Raw genomic sequence first — 18,808 nt, 5'->3', positions numbered from 1 at the left:
TGTATTCACATGGTCATATGTGATAACATTGCCTCTCTCCAGAGCTCAGACTTCTGTTCACCCCTACCGTGCAGAAAATAGCCTAGGACCCGAAATTGGAAAAACCTTTTAAGAAGGCCAAAGAACTGCCACGAAGCTTGTGTACCAAAATCTACAGATGAGACCCTCAGGATTACCCTTACTGAGGGTACTAAAGTAGTGATAATAGTATTTTGCACTCATTAGGTAACATTCAGCTTGTATTCCAAAAGATAAGAGGTGTTTCATGAATTATAAATATAAATATCTAGTATGGTCAGCTTTGTATCACTGAATGAATACCCATTTCCTGGTGCAGCTGTTGGCACACAGTAGGTCCTTTGTAAGTGTTTAATGAATGGATTAAGTAATGATTTGCATATTAAGTTAATATATGCATTAATTGAGAGCATATAATGTCACATATGGCTAACCAAATTTCCAATTAATTAGAAAGCAATAAAAATATTCAGTGCTGAAATTACTCTGAATATAATCTTTTATAATTTAGAGATAATTTTATGGTGTTATAGGATCACAATTTTGATTATTATTTATCTGTTATAAAATCCACATAACGGTGGTTAAAAGAGATTTGTTAAATGTTGTGCTTTGTAACAGATAGTTGATTTTATATACATGCAGCCATCAGTCCTCACATTGTCTCTCTGAAGGGTGGATGAGCTTACAGTGTCATTCAATAGGAGAGGAAACTGAGGCCCAAGCTGGATAAATGACTTCTCAGAGTTAAATGGTCACCAAGAGACAAAACCGGAGTAGAAGTCATACCTGACTTTTCATTCTTTCATTTCTTAAAAACTCTGTGGCATTAAAGGATAAAATATGTGAGGAACCCACTAAGTTCAGTCTTTCTGTTTTGAAAGGTCAGGATAAGAAGAAATATGCCCCCAAGGCATAAAATACTCCAATGAGTATTTTTAGGAAAATAAAGTCTTTCAGTTATCCTTGGAATTTACAAACGATATGCCTTAGATAAGGCAGAGTGATTTTACACATTAGGAGGGAAGTTTGTGAACTTTGGTTTCTGAAGAGAGATAGTTCAGGTTAAGGCATGAATAAGATTAGAAAGATTTATGGAGGACAGTTTTATAAAGTGCTATTAAGGAAAATAAACCCTTTGTTGCTGTTGTTGAGCCTCAACCTTTGAAGCTGATTTCAAGGAAGATAATCTTGTCATTCAACAACTATCCTTTGGTGGTAAATCTGAAAGCACCTGTTTGTTTCTACATTAATTGCTTATGATAGCTATAGGCATCCTCCTCCCAGTCACATGTTGCTGAACATGTGATGTCTGTAGAGAGCAGCCCTACCATCACGAGTTCATGCTCATGGAAATGCTGGGTGACACATGAGATAAAAATGAGATATTTATCTGCATCCTCAAAGGGACATGAGGTCACAGGACAGTACAGGTTGTTGTTGACGGTGAGTCAGACATTCCCCAGGAGAAAGGTAAATGAAGCGCAGGCAGGGGACGTAAAAAGAGGTACAGTTTCTTGGAGGATCCGACTCCTGGATAGACAGACTCAGGCTATTGGACAAAATATCCAGAAGAGCAAGAGCTCAGAAAGCCATTCCTTAAACTGACCAACTCTGGACAGTTACCACACTCTGCCTCGCTGGGACTGCTTATCTGTGCAGGGAATCAGCACGTCCCACGTAAGTCTTGACCTCTTGTGCTAGAGCATGTGGAGACGCATCACATGAACCTTTGACTTAGTCAAATTGAACAATATTTGTTTCCTCCAACCGCCTGTATGCTCCTTTCCTCCACAAAGAAAAGGGCCCTAGGGTGAGTACCAAATGGCATATGTGAATGTTTACTCATTTGGTTTCAGTTTTCTTGTGCCCCTCGTGATATTACTATCTTGCTTATTTGGAATAATTCTAAAGTTTGAAGATACAAATTCGTATTCAAAGGCACACAAACATATGCATACACAATTTGTGTGATGCAATGTGGACCCTAAATACAAACCTGCTACTTCATCTAGTGCTTAATTAAAGAAAAAGCTATATCTTCTAACACAAGCAGAAAACCCAGCTGGGCTTGATATATTAAGAAAAAGCAAATTAGACTTCCTATGGACTTTTCAAAGGTAAGTGGAATATACCTGATTTCACCTATGGGCTTACTTTGGAACCTAATCCTCACATACAGTGCAATGCAACTGTCTCTGTTCTTGTCCTCAAGAGGACCAATTTGAGATTATGTAGCACATGACAGGTTATGAGAATATTCATGAACTTAAAGAAAGTTCTGTTCTCAAGAGCGTCACCATAGGAAGAACAACGCAGAGCTTCAGAATTAACACCATAATAAAATAAACCATCACACTTTGACACTAAGGGAAGAGGAGGTTAAAAATAATGGAACTAGTTTCATCCTGTTTAGGCTGAACAGCCAACTCAGCAGATACCACATTCCAGAGTGAGGTTCCAGACCATTATGCAGGACTTGAAAGGGAGGTTCTGAAAACCAGTTTTGCTACTGTTAATAGATTACCAACTGCTAGCCTGAAAAAGAAGCCTGGAGAGGCAGGGAACAATGGTGGGGATCAGGGTGCTGTGGGTTATTTCTCTCACCTCCCCCTCCCTCAAAGGAGGTCAGAGAGATGCCTGTCCTTGACTTCTAGCCAAGAGGAAGGGACTGTAGTGGACCACCTATGGAATGCCCCCTATAGCTTGGGGATACAGGCATCTGGTACCTAGTGACATCTGGAAACCATGAAGGCTGAGTGGCTGAGGCTGCCTAGCTGCTGTGATGGAGAAGTGAGACAGAGCTGCAGGGCTGGGACTGGCCCGGAGGTCTAGAGTTCCTCAGAGCAACACAATACCTGAGTGTTTCCCATGTGCTACATGTGGACAGCAGGCTGCAATGAGCGGACAAGCGTTTCTGTTTGTTTTGTTTTTCCCAGGTCCTATCTAAGGAGTGTGCTGGGCTGTAGAGAGGATCTTAGCAGAAAGGTACTGGAAGCACATTGCTGGATGTCTAGGAGCTGAGGAAGTAACCAGCTAGAAAAAAGATGCATTCCCTTGTGTCTAGGCAACTGTAGGTAAGAGATGCTCAGGGAAGACAGGGCAGAGGTACGGGAGGGGAAGGACCTCCAGGAAGCCACGAAAAGGCCTCCAAAGAGATGGGAGGCAGCTTTAAACATGTGCTAAGAACAGAGAGTTCACAGCCCAGTTCAGAACAGTACTGGTTATGTAAGAACTTTCTGGCCACCTTACCTTTCCTATATACCCTAAACTGTAACTTTATAGGAATCATAAATGTCATTGGGATTAGGAAAGAAGAGAAAGAAGTGCCACATGGAAAAAGAAAGAAGATCCCCATTTCCCATTGCAGGTGCCTTGTTTATGAGAGGCCCCAGATGGGGAAGAAAAGTGTAGACTGATGTTTTCATTTTTACCTTAGACTGGACATACTCATTACCGAACTGAGACTGATTTAGCAGGCAGGAGTGGCCAGAGGGCTTGTCTTTGTCTGAAAGGGATGAGAACAGTTATTGAGCTTGGCCTGGGTTTTCATCCAAATGGGGTGATGGGCGGGAACTAGCCCACAACATGAGTCTGAACAGTGAAAGAAAAAAATAAACTTGCTTTCCAGTTGTATTCCATGAGTTTTGCTCTCTCAATATAACTGTTACACCAGCAAAAAAGAAGCACTGAAGTATTCACTCCTAAAAGACCAACTCTAATTCACATAGGAAATGCAGAAAGTAGAAATGAATTTGATTAATTTACCATTTTCCAAAAGTACAAGTTGTTACAAATATACATGGGAAAGAATAGGCTTTTACCTTCTTTGCTACTTCAGCTAGCAGAAGGGTCTTCCCAGTGCATGGCCCACCATATATAATAAGAGGGTTGATGTGTCCAGTTTTGCTTGGAAGAATGTAGTTATGCACTATGTTTAGAGATTCACATTTGTACTCATAGAAGGAGGCGTATGTTTTACATAATGATGAATGTTGAAGGATTTCGTCATAGAGTGTATCAGTTTCAGTGTCAAAATTCTGTTGTACCGTTGCCTGAATTATATCAATCATGTCCTCATAAAATTGTTTACCAAGTCCTTCGATGTAATGATTTTCTATTTCTTGGGAGTAGCCTAGTTTCATGTCACAATGAGTAACAGATGTGTACACTCTCAGATTAGATGACGCAACAATAGTAGGAATAAATTCATCCCTGAGTTTTATCAGCTTCTCTTGGGCTTCTGGGTCCCGAATAATCCTCGGTTCTGTTCCAGTTATATCCATGTATTTTCCCATCTCTGGGATTTTCACAAAGCGCTCAATGTTAGCAATTTTCCTAATGTAGCAAACACACTTCTTTAGAAATGCTGGAGTTTGTTTTCCCAGAGCAAAGTCAAACTCATCCTCTATAGCTGAAAGAAAATATAACAAGGAGTTTATTGCTTAGAACAAAGGAGCAATACACCCACATTCTCAATAGTCAATGCTTAGTCATTAGTGGTAAATTATTTTGCTTATGGTTTATAGCAAAGTAATCTTTAGAATAATTTCCTGATTTCTTATTTGTCTTTTCCTAATCAGCCAGCAACCCAGGAGAACAGGTTTTACATAAAATTATCTAATTTTCTCCCCAAGTTTTGGAAGAGGTTGGACATAAGCATAATAAAGAAAGCATATCAAATTTATAGTGGATATTTCTAATATTCACTATTTCTAATTGCTGCTCAGTTTTCCTCTCAGACTTCAGAGGTTCTAAGAGGGAACAGCAGGGACCCATTTGGGCCAGGAAAGAAAGAGGAGGAGGCTGAAGGATGTAGCTAGTTAACCGTTCCTTGTCAGCCTTTCCTTAACAAAGTGACCTCACCATTTTGTTTGAGGTGTATTGAGTCCTAGTCAGATATGACCAAATATCAATACAAACGCATTTTTTTTTTTTTTTGAGACAGAGTCTCATTCTGTCGCCCAGGCTGGAGTGCAGTGGCGCAATCTCGGCTCACTGCAAACTCCGCCTTGTGGGTTCACACCATTATCCTGCCTCAGCCTCCTGAGTAGCTGGGACTACAGGAGCCTGCCACCAAGCCCGGCTAATTTTTTGTATTTTTAGTAGAGACGGGGTTTCACTGTGTTAGCCAGGATGGTCTTGATCTCCTGACCTCGTGATCCACCCGCCTCGGCCTCCCAAAGTACTGGGATTACAGGCATGAGCCACTGCGCCCAGCCCAAAAGCACATTTTAAGGCAAAATATAATCATATTCTGATGACCGATTAATCTGGGTGATCTATGTCACTGTTATAATATCCATCGGAACAAATACAAAAAAAGTGACTTAGTATATAACTTCAGTTCTTCTAAAATATAACATATTATGGCTTATAATACATATACTTGCACATAAGTAAATATACATTATAATAATTTGTGTCCTCATAAGAAAAAATTAAACTGGATCAGTAGTTAAATGTGTAAAAAATGTATAAAATAAACTAATGGAAATGAATTACAAAGCAAGCAGTCTTAAAATTGGCTGCTCTTCCTTTCTTCCTCCTTCCCCATCCCTTTCCTTCATCTAATTGCTCTTCATTGAACACTTTTTATATTACAGGCCTTATGACAGCTGCTTAGGATACAATGTTGAGAGAAAACAGAACATTGAGAAAAATAATCCATTATGGAGTGCTATAAACTGAATGTTTATGTCTCCCAGAAATTTATATGTTGAAACCTAATCCCCAGTGTGATAGCATTAGGAGGTGGGGTGTTTGGGTGATTCGTTCATGAGGGCAGAGCCTTTATGAATGAGTCATGTTCATATATAAGAGAGATCTCAGAGAGTTCCCTTGCCTCTTCTGCCCTATGAGGACACAGCAAGAAGAAAGCCACATGGAGTGGGAAGTTGGCCCTCATCAGACACAGAATCTGCAAGTGCTTTGATCTCAGATTGTGAAATTTCTGTCAGGGAGTCTCTGAATACACAGGGCTGGTCTGGCCATTAATTGAAAAAAATTATATGCTGGCCATAACTCCAATGTCAAGCAAAATCTAGAATATATATACATATATTCTACAATGTAACTATTAAGAAGGGTGAGAATTTCATTTTAAAATGATGCCTTTCAGTGGGACTCTTGTGATAATATTTTTTCAGTAATGACAGCCTGTCAATGGAAATTTTCAGTTCAAATGAAAAGATATTTTCTTTCTTTCTTTTTTTTTTTTTTTTTAGACGGAGTCTCGCTCTGTCGCCCCGGCTGGAGTGCAGTGGCACCAAATCAGCTCACTGCAAGCTCCGCCTCCCGGGTTTACGCCATTTTCCTGCCTCAGCCTCCCAAGCTGGGACTACAGGCGCCCGCCATCTCGCCCGGCTAGTTTTTTTGTATTTTTTAGTAGAGACGAGGTTTCACCGGGTTAGCCAGGATGGTCTCGATCTCCTGACCTCGTGATCCGCCCGTCTCGGCCTCCCAAAATGCTGGGATTACAAGCTTGAGCCACCGCGCCCGGCCGAAAAAGATATTTTCGTAGCTGCCAGTGTCTAGTAAGCTGTGTCATNAAGCAAAATCTAGAATATATATACATATATTCTACAATGTAACTATTAAGAAGGGTGAGAATTTCATTTTAAAATGATGCCTTTCAGTGGGACTCTTGTGATAATATTTTTTCAGTAATGACAGCCTGTCAATGGAAATTTTCAGTTCAAATGAAAAAGATATTTTCTTTCTTTCTTTTTTTTTTTTTTTTGAGACGGAGTCTCGCTCTGTCGCCCAGGCTGGAGTGCAGTGGCACCAAATCAGCTCACTGCAAGCTCCGCCTCCCGGGTTTACGCCATTTTCCTGCCTCAGCCTCCCAAGCTGGGACTACAGGCGCCCGCCATCTCGCCCGGCTAGTTTTTTTGTATTTTTTAGTAGAGACGAGGTTTCACCGGGTTAGCCAGGATGGTCTCGATCTCCTGACCTCGTGATCCGCCCGTCTCGGCCTCCCAAAATGCTGGGATTACAAGCTTGAGCCACCGCGCCCGGCCGAAAAAGATATTTTCGTAGCTGCCAGTGTCTAGTAAGCTGTGTCATGAGCATCGGTACATTTTACAAAGGGTTTTAATTGAGCACGCTGGTTAAGGAAGCCAGTTGAAGGAGCTTATAAACATATGTCTACTATCCTTTTTAAGGAAGAGTAAGAACTTGCTATAAAGTAGTTAAGGGAAGATGCCAGCAATCTGGACATCATGAGCTACTAGCAACCTTGGATCCATCTCTTTTCTAGTCATCTGTGTAAAATGCTAGCAGGTTGGATTAGCAGCTTGCTACATTCTGAGAGCATCATGAAGAGAAAGGAAGCGGTCAAACTGTAGTATCTATATATAATGCATTATAATCAGAGATATGCTCTGCCACCTTTGACTCCCAGGAAACAACTCAACTCTAACTTGACGTTGTTATCACATTTATGGAAAGAGCGTATCAAGCAGAAGTGTGGATCATAAATGGAGCAAAAAAAGAAATACAGATAAACCAATTTGGCAGAGCCCATCTAAGCTTGGCTCAGGGGGGAAAAATGCTGTACACAGAATGCCTGGTATGGTACAGACTTAAATATACCTAAATAAATGAGAGCTATGATACAAAGGTGACTCTACAGAGTTATTTTTAGAGGCAAAGTGCATGCTTATGATTTTAGGGGACTTTTATTCATAATTTCTGATGCCTATCTATAAATATTATCAATTTGAGAATTTTAGGGCATTATTAGAATGTTATATTTATTTTCTGTTTTTGCATGTTCCTTAATGTCCTGAAATTTAACCAGTGATAGTACCCACTGAAGGTAATGGTAGAAATAGGTTTCCAGTCCTGGTAACCATTATCCATGAGAAATTGATTTCTTTACGATTCCCAAGGCCACTGAGTTTTGATGTTCTCAGAAGGGCACCATTTTAGAGTCTTAATTTATTTCTCTTCCTCTCCTGTTGTTTAAAAGGTGAAACAAGAAGCGTGAAAATTACATTCAAACATACATAATACACCTTTAACAGGTTCTATCCAGTATTATTTCAAGGTTTCTAAAAATATAATGTATACTATATCCATTTGAAAGAGTTGGCACGTCAGCAATTTTGATTGTGCAGACATGATCTTAAAAGGAGTTTGAACGTAAAATAAACAACATTGTCATGAGCATGTATATATTCAGGAGATATAACCCCAAGCAGGAAACAGCCCACTTGCAGTAGCTCATGTGAAATTTCTCATCTTCACATGGCTATCCATGTGGACAGAGCTCTTCACTATGGGGAAAGCTAGGACAAGTGTTTGCCAGTGAAATAAGGAAACATTGGAGCTGTGTGATTGTAAATAAGAGGATAACTCCCCCAACTGGTGTCTTTTACATAAATAATAGGAAAGCTTCACTCTAGGTACTTTTTACTAAGACAGCTCTTAAAGGAACAGGGGTGTTCTGTCTTTGATTAAGGTGAAGAGCCTGAGCCTCAAAGATGGATCTAAAGTTTCCAAAGGAACAAGGATAAACACTAATCTATATATTTAAATATAGTACTTATTCCTGACGATTGTGGTGTTTTCAGGAAGACTTTAAATAAGCCCTAATTTTTGAATTTGTCAAAACGATTTGTATCGTCTCTGAGCTTCACACACATGTATTCAGTGAGAATGATTACCGAGGGCCTTTTAGGTTTTCACGAAAGCTTTGCTGCACCATTCCAACACCAATCTGAAGAAGCAGCTATTATAATTTTTCCCTTTATAAATTTTCACTATCAACTTTCAAAATAAATGCTTACAAATCTGACTACTTTTACCTACTTGTGTTTGTTCCCTAGAAACTATGACTGACATATTCCTTCAGTTCTGTAGTTTCCTGAGCAACTTCTAATGATAAAGCTTCCTTTCCATGTCTGAGAAAGGTCAACAGGTGAGCCTCTGTACACAGAATGCATGGTGCGGTATAGACTGAACTATACCTGAATAACTGGGTAGGTTTTTATTTTAATGTTAAATTTGAGTCTACCAAATCCCTTGTGTCACACCGTCCAATGGCTCCATCTCACCCAGAATAAAACATAAGGTTCCCATTATGGCCTGTACTCAAGTTCTATCCTCATCTCTCCCTCCTTGTAAAAGTTCAAACAAACAAACAAACAAGCAGCAAAGCTACCTTTTCTTTTTCCTGCTCCTGGAATTAGCTAAGCACATTCCTGTCTCAGAGGTCTTGAACCTGTTGCTCCCTCTGCTGGGAATTCTCTACCTTAGATACATAGGGCACTGTCAGCTCTGATTTTCTTCTGTAATTCAGGTCCAAAGTCAACTCCTTTTTGCCCACCTTATCTAAATCTGGACCCCCACATCCTTTATCAGTCACTATTATCCTATGACTGTGCTTTATTTTATTCACAATACTTATCAATCACTTTTGATATTATCTCATTCATTTATTTGATTACTTGGCTATCACTTATGAACATTTTCCTCCCTCTAAAACAATAAGTTGCAGGAGGCCTGAGACCCTGTCTTTTTACTCAGCGTTGTCTCCCCAGTGCTTGGCACATAGGAACCCAACAGGTTCATTAATATTTGCTGGATAAGCGGGTGAATGATGAATGAACAGCTCAACGGAGAAATCATGGCAGAATGTGGTCAGTTATATCCGGGGCCACCTCTGTCTTCTTTTAAAATCACATTTTCTAGAGAAGCCTTCGAGTTAAGGGAAGACTTTTCTATGAATTAAAACAAAAGAACATTTGCTTCTCCAGAACATAGGAACATTTAGAAAAGTTAAATTTCATCAGGTAGTAAATGAGATTAAATTTGCAGGGCATTAAAGGGAAGCAGTAGATGTACCTATTAATGATCTATTTCTTATTTTACTGAAGGTGTGGGAAAATTACCTGAGAACAGGTACCTCCTAGCCTGGCTGTGTTTCATTTTACCCTTTTCGTGTAACAGCTTTACAGCAGCCTTAAATATCTTCTTGATCTCATCTGATACCTCTTGCCATGTCTTCTCATTTTCAGCATTGGCAGAAGGCTGCATCTATAGAGATGTAAAAGGGAGAAATTAGTCTTATAATCGTCAAAGAAAAATAATATTTAAGAACAAGAAAATTTATATTATTTGAAGGCCCACTATGTGCCAATACTATGATAGGTGCTTTACAGACAGTGTCTAATTTAATCCCCTTGATAACCCTGAAAGTTAGAAATTATTTCCATGTTTCATGCGAACTTGACCAAATTACACAAGGGTGTCACCCAAATAGGGTGTGTTTGTTGGACTTTCTTATATACCATGCTTTTCCCGTTTGAGTTTTGATACAAATGCCATAAGAAAATAATCTCTGGTGTCCTGGAAAGGGGAGAGAAAGTTAAAGGGGAGGTGCTCTTATGTTATATCTAATTGTCTTTATTTGTTTTAGCTTCATTTGTTTTGATGGTCCACTAGGAGATAAAATGGGAGGAATGCCTACCAATAAAGTAACATTTACATAGTCTTGATGATAATCTTATTAATACATTCATTTATTCAATAATAATTTATGCAGAAATATCATGTGGGGTTTTAGGAATAATCTCAATTTCCCTAGTGAATCATAAAAATAAATGAAGAAACAATTAAAGCAAATTAAATAGTAACATGAGAAAATCCCCTAGATCATGGTATAAACTGGTTTCTTGGAGTATCAGGTTCTTTGCTATGTATATTTACTCGTGGCATCTTTAACTGGGAAATGGTTTGGGTTTACCCCAATATTCCCACCCAGAGAAACAATATTGTTACGTATAATTACTTTGAATAATACATGTGAGGGCAAAGAAGAAAAATCAAGGATTCTGATCTGATTTCCTATTGTACAGAGAAAATGTGTTATGTTGGATACCAGAATGACAAATACACAGATCCTGAAGTGGAGAACTGTGGGTAACCCACAGCTGTCCTCTTGGAACTGCGTGGGTGCTGACTGAATCAAGGACATTCTCTTTGGCAGAGGGTTGGATATCTATGCCTTCTTTGCAATCTCCCTAAATATTCTACTCAGTGAACAGGTTCACCCTTCCTCTCTTCCTCTTTCATTTGCTTTTAAGGGACATATCATAAACTTGGGAGCCAAGTTGGAAAGTAGAAAACAATGTTTCCATCATGCTCAAGCATGAATCACTCCATCACTCTCCATAAGATGCATGAATATAAATGGACTGTTTAAAATGTTAAAGAAAAAATATTAAGTTAAAATTTAAAAAGAGACTATAAATAATAGCTAGGTAGATTTTACAAAGGCCTTCCTCCCACAGAAAACAAATGCACACATGAACCTTTCACAACATAAAAACTGTAACTGTCAAACTTGAAAACTCAATGTACAGACAGAGTGAACACAGCTGAAGAAAAAATTGGTGAACTGGAAAAATAATCTGAAGTTATCTTCTGGAAAGCAGCACAGAGATAAGAAAATGGATTATGTGAAACTGATCATGATTATGATGATATGATTATGATCAATTTCACATGATCAATTTTCTTAATTTTTTTCTTCTTCACCCTCACATGTATTATTCAAAGTAATTATCTGTAAGAATATTGTTTCTCTGGGTGGGAATATTGGGGTAAACCTAACTGATCATGTGAAACGATCCTTTTTCATTGATTATGTGAAACAGAATTAGAAGCTGTAGAGGACAGACTGAGATGGCCGAAGGCAAACATAATTAAGTAGCACAAAGAAAGAGCAGAGGTAATAGAGGAGAGGCATTGTTTGATGAGATGATGACTGAGAATTTTCTAGAATTAAGAGACTATATGAATTCGCAGATACAGGAAGCATGACATATACCAATCAGAATAAATGGACACATTATAGAAAAGTGGGCAAAACAATAACTTTTCAGATAAGTAAACAAAGGGAGCTTCATTAATGGAAATTTAACCAATTAATATTAAGAATTAGTGATCAATTATTTCATTAAATTATTAATTATTCAATAATACCAATATTAATAAGTAAAAATCAGTATCATTAGTAAACCTTCTTTGATGGAACTTATAAAGGATATACTTCAGGAAGAAGGAAAATTAGACTAGAAGGAAAGTCAGAGATGCTAAATGGAAAGGTGAGTGACAATTTATAGTTTCTTAGTTTTGGATTTAGTTTTTTTTCATTCAATTTTTAAAGGTGCACAATGTGATGTTTCGATACATGTATATACTGTGAAATGGTTACCACAATCAAGTTAACTAACAAATCCACCACCTCACATAATTACCTTTGTTTTGGTGGGTGGTAAGAACACTTGAGATCTACTCTGTCAGCCAATTTCAGGTTTATAATTAACTATAGTCACCATGAAAGTTTGTGCCCTTTGACCAACATCTCTCCATTTCCTCTAAATCCCAGACCTTTGTAAACACACTTCTACTCTCTGTTACCATGAACTCAACATTTTTAGATTCCACATATAAGTGAGATCATACGGTATTTGTCTTTCTGGGCCTGGCTTAATTCACTTAGCATAATGTCCTCCAGGTTCATCCATGTTGCTGTAAATGGTAGGATTGCTTTCTTTTAAAAAGACTGAATAATATCACAGTATGTGTGTATATAAATGTTCCTTAATTTCCTTCTACATTGTCTTTATCTTTTCATTTGCTGACAGACACTTAGACTGTTTCCATATCTTGGCTATTGTGAACAATTCTGCAATGAACCTGGGAGTACGGATATATCTTCAAGACAGTGATTTTATTGCCTTTGGATATATACCCAGAAGTGGGTAGTCCTATTTTTAATTTTTTGAGGAACTGCTATACTGTTTCCCACAGAGGCTGCCCCAATGTACAGTCCCACCAACAGTGTACCAGGGTTCCTTTTTCTTCACATCCTCTCTAACGCCTACTATCTTTTGACTTTTTGATGGCCATCCTAACAGGTGCAAAGTGACTTGGCATTGTGGCTTTCATTTGTGTTTCCCTAAGGATCAGTGTGGATTTAGTTTTAAAAGGAAAACTTGGGCCGGGCGCGGTGGCTCAAGCCTGTAATCCCAGCACATTGGGAGGCCGAGACGGGCGGATCACGAGGTCAGGAGATCGAGACCATCCTGGCTAACATGATGAAACCCCGTCTCTACTAAAAAAATACAAAAAAGTAGCCAGGCGAGGTGGCGGGCACCTGTAGTCCCAGCTACCCGGTAGGCTGAGGCAGGAGAATGGCGTAAACCCGGGAGGCGGAGCTTGCAGTGAGCTGAGATCTGGCCACTGTACTCCAGCCTGGGCCGCAGAGCGAGACTCCGTCTCAAAAAAAAAAGAAAAAAAAAAAAAAAAAAAGAAAAGGAAAACTTGGGGTCTAGGGCAGAGTAACTTTCTATCTACTCTGTCTTTTCTGTGCAGAACCACCCCTGGATGACGTAAACGGTAATAAATGTAGTAATGGACAGATCCATAGGCTGGAGGGAAAGGCAGCTTACTGCATTTCTATTGCTTTTCAGCATTTCTGCCTTGGGTCTGAGGTAATAGGCTGCTGGCACCGAGTTCTCATCTCGACAGTACCACTCCTCCAGCAACTTGGTCTCCAGCTTTGCCTCTATGGCGGCATCCAAAATCATTTCAAACTCTGAGGCTTCAACTTCTCCAGGGATTCGGATATTCCCATATTTTTCACCTAATAGTCCCTGTGTATCAACAAGAAAGTTCAATTTAGTGTATCAACAAGAAACTTCAATTTATTGTATCACCAAGAAAGTTCATTTTAGTATTCACATCACATGGTCACTGAATAAATATTAATCAATAGATAACAAGATACATTGCTCCATCAGTTTTCTCTTTTGGTCACAGTGGATAGTTGATTTCCTAAGTAAAATTAGATCAATTATATTACAACAAATTATTCATAGGCTGAGAAATGAGACTCCATATCACATCAGATCAATTCAAAATAAAGAATTTTTGCAGCCAATTTACTTTCTCAAAGTTTACATAATACAACAAGAGCTGATCTACTCTGAGATTTGTTTGTTCATATCAAAGAAAAATGATGTGCTAGACCTTAAAAATGTCAAACATGTAAAGCCTCAAACCAAATAACTGCTCTGTCAATAATTGATAGCATAATCCTAAGCTTCAGATTCACACCCCTAAAATAAAAAGAAGTATGATATCACTGAATGTGATACTACTAGTAACCCCACTGGTAACTAAAAAAAAAAAAATTCAAAATGTAAACAAGAGAGCATTTTCTCTCTATTAAATTGGCAAAAGAAACCTCTCGCAGAAAAACAATGGACAAATATGTACTCAGCCTTATGTCAAGGTGAGAGAAAATAACCATAGAGTGCTGATGGGCCTGTAAAATGATCTAGCATTAGAAGCCTAATCAGGCAATATGTATTTAGAGCCCTAAAATCTATATAACTTTTACTTTGCATTTTTTTCTTCTGAGAATTTGTCTTTAGGAAATAATTAAGGATGCAATACTTCCAAAAATACTTATGCTGAATTGGTTTCTTTGAAATAATTGCCTAATAACCTAAATGTTCATTCAAAAGATGTACTAAATTGTATCATACAAGTATATTGACTTAGAAAGATGTTTACAAATACATATTAAATGAAAAGTGTAAGTTATAGAATGGTATACATAAGATGATTCCAGGCTGAGTGCGATGGCTCTCGCCTGTAATCCCAGTACTTTCGGAGGCTGAGGCGGGTGGATCACTTGAAGCCGGGAGCTCGAGACCAGCCTGTCCAACATGATGACACCCTATCTCTACTGAAAAATACAAAAATTAGCCAGGCGTGGTGGCATGTGACTGTAATCTCAGCTACTTGGGAGGCTGAGGCACAAGAATCGCTTGAACCCGGGAGAAGAAGGTTGCAGTGAACCAAGAATGCACCACTGCACTCCAGCCTGGTAAACAGAATGAGACTCTGTCTCAAAAAAATAAAAGATGATTCCAGTGATTTTGATATTTATATATAGAGAGAAGAGAGAGAATATTATGTACCTGTTAGAGAGAATATCACGTATATATGCATACACAAACATACTTAAGAAACATTTTATAAAAAGGTAAAGCAAGGTTATTAATGGCTATCTTTGTGTGGTTTCAAATTTACATAGGTCATTAAATAAGTTTATTATTTTTACTAAAAACCTTTTTTTGGTATACATATATATTATTTTGTAGTGAGAAAAACAGCAGGTATTTAAACATTTTAAATTTAGTGGTGTAGGCCGGGCGCGGTGGCTCAAGCCTGTAATCCCAGCACTTTGGGAGGCCGAGACGGGCGGATCACGAGGTCAGGAGATCGAGACCATCCTGGCTAACATGGTGAAACCCCGTCTCTACTAAAATACAAAAAAACTAGCCGGGCGAGGTGGCGGGCGCCTGTAGTCCCAGCTACTCAGGAGGCTGAGGCAGGAGAATGGCGTGAACCCGGGAGGCGGAGCTTGCAGTGAGCCGAGATTGAGCCACTGCACTCCAGTCTGGGCGACAGAGCGAGACTCCGCCTCAAAAAAAAAAAAAAAAAAAAAAAAAATTTAGGGGGGAGGCTGGGCATGGTGGCTCACACTTGTGATCCCAGCACTTTGGGAGGCCAAGGTGGGAGGATCACCTTAGGTCAGGAGTTTGAGATCAGCCTGGCCAAAATGGTTAAACCCTGTCTCTACTAAAAATACAAAAACTAGCCAGGTGCATGCTAGTAATCCCAGCTACTAGGGAGGCTGAGGCAGGAGAATCGCTTCAACCTGAAAGGCGGAAGTTGCAGTGAGCCGAGATCGTGCCGTTGCACTTCAGCCTGGGCAACATAGCGAGACTCCATCTTTAAAAGAAATTAGTAGCACTGCCGATTTGCTCTGTGGAACAACACTTTCAAGGTTGCTGAAACTGTCTGCTTAAGCCAGTGGTTCTCACAGTGTGGACCTGGAACCAGCAGCATCCACAACACCTGGGAACATGTGAATTCTCAAGCCCCATCCCAGAGCTACTAAAAAATAAACTCTGGTTACAGAGCTGAGCAATCTATGTTTTAGCAAGTCCTCCAGGTGGCTGAACTTCCGGTTTAAACTAATAAAACTATTAGCTTAGATAGCACTTGGCATTTCAATCAATCTTCATCTTACCTAGTAGAAAGAAGGAGGGAACACAAAGGACCTCTTACATAAGCCTACAGCAACCAAAGCAATTTGTCTGCTTTATTGTATCCATGAGACACTTTCTGTTCAATCTGGGGGCACTTTTGTTCTTTCCTCTTGTTGATTAGCATTTTAGCATAAACATCAAGCTGTGTTTATCCACTGGAAGGTGAATTTCAGGTTTGGTTTCCCTAGGGGGCACTTCTGACTACTTCTCCTGCCTATCCAGTATTCACGGTGTCCTTTTCATCACATACAGGCAGCTGAAAGAGTTAGAGAAGTCCTTGGTAGATCTGTGTCCACATAAATGCATGACCTAAACTCTACAACACACTAGTAAGCTCTCTGAGGGAGAGGCCAGAGCTGTTTATTCCTAGCTATAGAAAGGATTAAAACACACAGTTGTTGACTAAATGAATGAACCAAGACAGAGATAGAAATCATTAAAGTTTGTTCTGCTCTTCTCTGAAGCTTCTCTCTGTAGTCAAGTAAAATAGTTCAGCTCTCAATAGGTGGAGTAACAATTTGGAAAGGTACCAGCTTTGTGAGCAATACTCATTTCAGCCGTATTCCTTAAGCAGGTACTGTATAAACATATCTCTGGTTGGACCATGCCCTCTCTCTCTCCTTAGCACATAAGCCATCTCATATAACTGGTTTACTAAGGTGACTATGAGCACCTGAATTCATGCCTCAAGCTCAAGCCTCCTCAGTACTAGTCTCAATGACCAAAAAGGAAGTAGATCTAATCTAGCAGTTCTTTTTGGCTGCAAAAGTCGCTTTGGAAGGGGCTAGAATGGAGGGATGCCACATTATTGGTATCCATTATTTCAGCATGATATATGAGGGTTCTACAGAGGGTGTGCTAATCCCAAGCCACTGTATTTGCCTGAAGGCCAATTAAGAGCACTTCTATTTAATCTACATTGGGCCAATCTTGATAACAGGTTTATATAACAAAAATGATGTATCTCAAGTTGTTTCCCAAACTTCTCTAATGGTTCCCTCTTCCAAAATCTCTTATGCTAAACAAATAGGTATGGCCTTTCATTTTACCACATATACAGAGGAACATTATCTTTTTTAGGGTAACCAACCTGGTGATTATCCCATTATCTTGCCTAATTCTGGACAGTCAGTACACTTAGTTGGGGCTGTATGCCACTAAGAATGAGGTTTTAATGCTGGGATGTGCCATCAAACAGACCCACATGGGCGAAATAGGGAATAAGAGAATGTCTAAGCAGTAGACATTGGTAGAATTCAAAAAAGTATACAGATGGAGTTTGGTCATTGGTGGAGGACCAGGTAGACAGACAGCACATTAAATACGGGATTTAGTAATTGACAACACTCCATCTAGTAGCCAATTCAGTCTTGGAATATCATGGACTAGTTACTACAATCCAAGGCAAGACCAGCTGGGTTTTGGGCATGAAGCAGGGAAGAGGACAAAATAGAGAGTACAGAAACAAGACCTTGTCCCTGGAAAGCACCATCATGATTGCACAGCAAGGTACTATTGGTTCTTCAACTTCTTTCTGCTCTGGTCCTAGAGACTAGGGTTCAGTCAAATCTATGGATTGGTTTCTAAAATATGCTCCACAGATCATCTACATCTGGATCACCCAGGGTACTTGCTAAAATGTAGGTTGCTAGGTCCATTCTCAGATGGAAAGAACATTGTGAGTGAAGAGTCCAAGGAAACTGCATTTTAAAATGAGGTTCCAAAGGAATTCAGAATTTGAGAGCTATTGCTATGGGCAGTGCAAATGTGGTCTCATGAGGAATGGTTAGCAAGTACTGAAGAGGCAGAGCCTGGACCACAGTGGATCATTTCAAAAATCAAGGGCTATTTAAAAATAATCATTTCTTTCAGTTGAGCACCTGGTACCAAATACTGTAATTACGTAATAAATATAGTAAGGCAAAATGTTCCTTAAAGATTACTAAAGAAAAAATATCCTAATCCCATTCAAATAACAAATACATATTGAGCGCCTACTATATATAAAGTGGTAATATAGAACTTCAGAAAAGTAATAATGTGCTACAGGCTTCAAGTTACCTATTGGATTGTTCTCCCTTACTCTTTTCCTTCTCTCTATTGATTCTTCCTTTAGGTGGAATGCTCATAAATCATGAATCAGTTAATTTTTAGGAGCCTAAGACAGGATTCTACCTCAGTCTTATCTTGCTATTTGACAAACAGCAAAAGTGAATTTTGCTTCCACATTTTTCAGTAAGATATTTTGGTTTGTGTGTGTGTGTGTGTAGTTACAGTTCTAAAATAACACACAAATATTTACAAATAAGGCAACACACAAATATTTTACCAGGACCAGAGTCAATTTACAGAAGGGGGCAGTCCAACTCAGTTGCAAAGTCCAGCTCATATGGTCAATGGATCAGAGCAGAGGTGGAGACGGAAGACCAAGTTCAAGAGGCTAGCAGTTAAACTCTAGGCAGCAAGATGGATTCCACTGTTTTGTTTCCCAATTAGACTATTCCTTAGCTCTGCAGTCATGGGGAGTATCCATGAATGACTTTAGGGCAGCCACAGCAGCTCTGAACAAGAAGGCATCCTTCTCTGTTCACTGGCAATAGAGTATTCATTCCAGTCACTGAAAGAGAAACAGATTTTCCACATCCTTC

The 18,808-nt window shown here is 39.3% G+C and overlaps 1 protein-coding gene across 1 annotated transcript in view; it reads right to left on the bottom strand.

Annotated features, from left to right (window-relative positions):
• The window catches only part of NWD2 (NACHT and WD repeat domain containing 2), a 220,622-nt gene that overhangs the window by 6,207 nt on the left and 195,607 nt on the right, over nt 1-18,808 (bottom strand). Inside the window, exons 4-6 of the mRNA XM_017883789.1 lie at nt 13,485-13,688; nt 9,918-10,062; nt 3,843-4,432 (exon numbers count right to left, since the gene is read on the bottom strand). Coding sequence (XP_017739278.1) covers nt 3,843-4,432; nt 9,918-10,062; nt 13,485-13,688 — 939 coding nt within the window. The remainder of the gene's footprint in view (nt 1-3,842; nt 4,433-9,917; nt 10,063-13,484; nt 13,689-18,808) is intronic.

Source organism: Rhinopithecus bieti, unplaced genomic scaffold (genome assembly GCF_001698545.2).
Source record: "Rhinopithecus bieti isolate Rb0 unplaced genomic scaffold, ASM169854v2 scaffold_13349, whole genome shotgun sequence".
Taxonomy (NCBI): Eukaryota; Metazoa; Chordata; class Mammalia; order Primates; family Cercopithecidae; genus Rhinopithecus; species Rhinopithecus bieti.
Note: the sequence above shows the minus strand (reverse complement) of the source record. Positions and strands in the feature narration are given on the sequence as shown.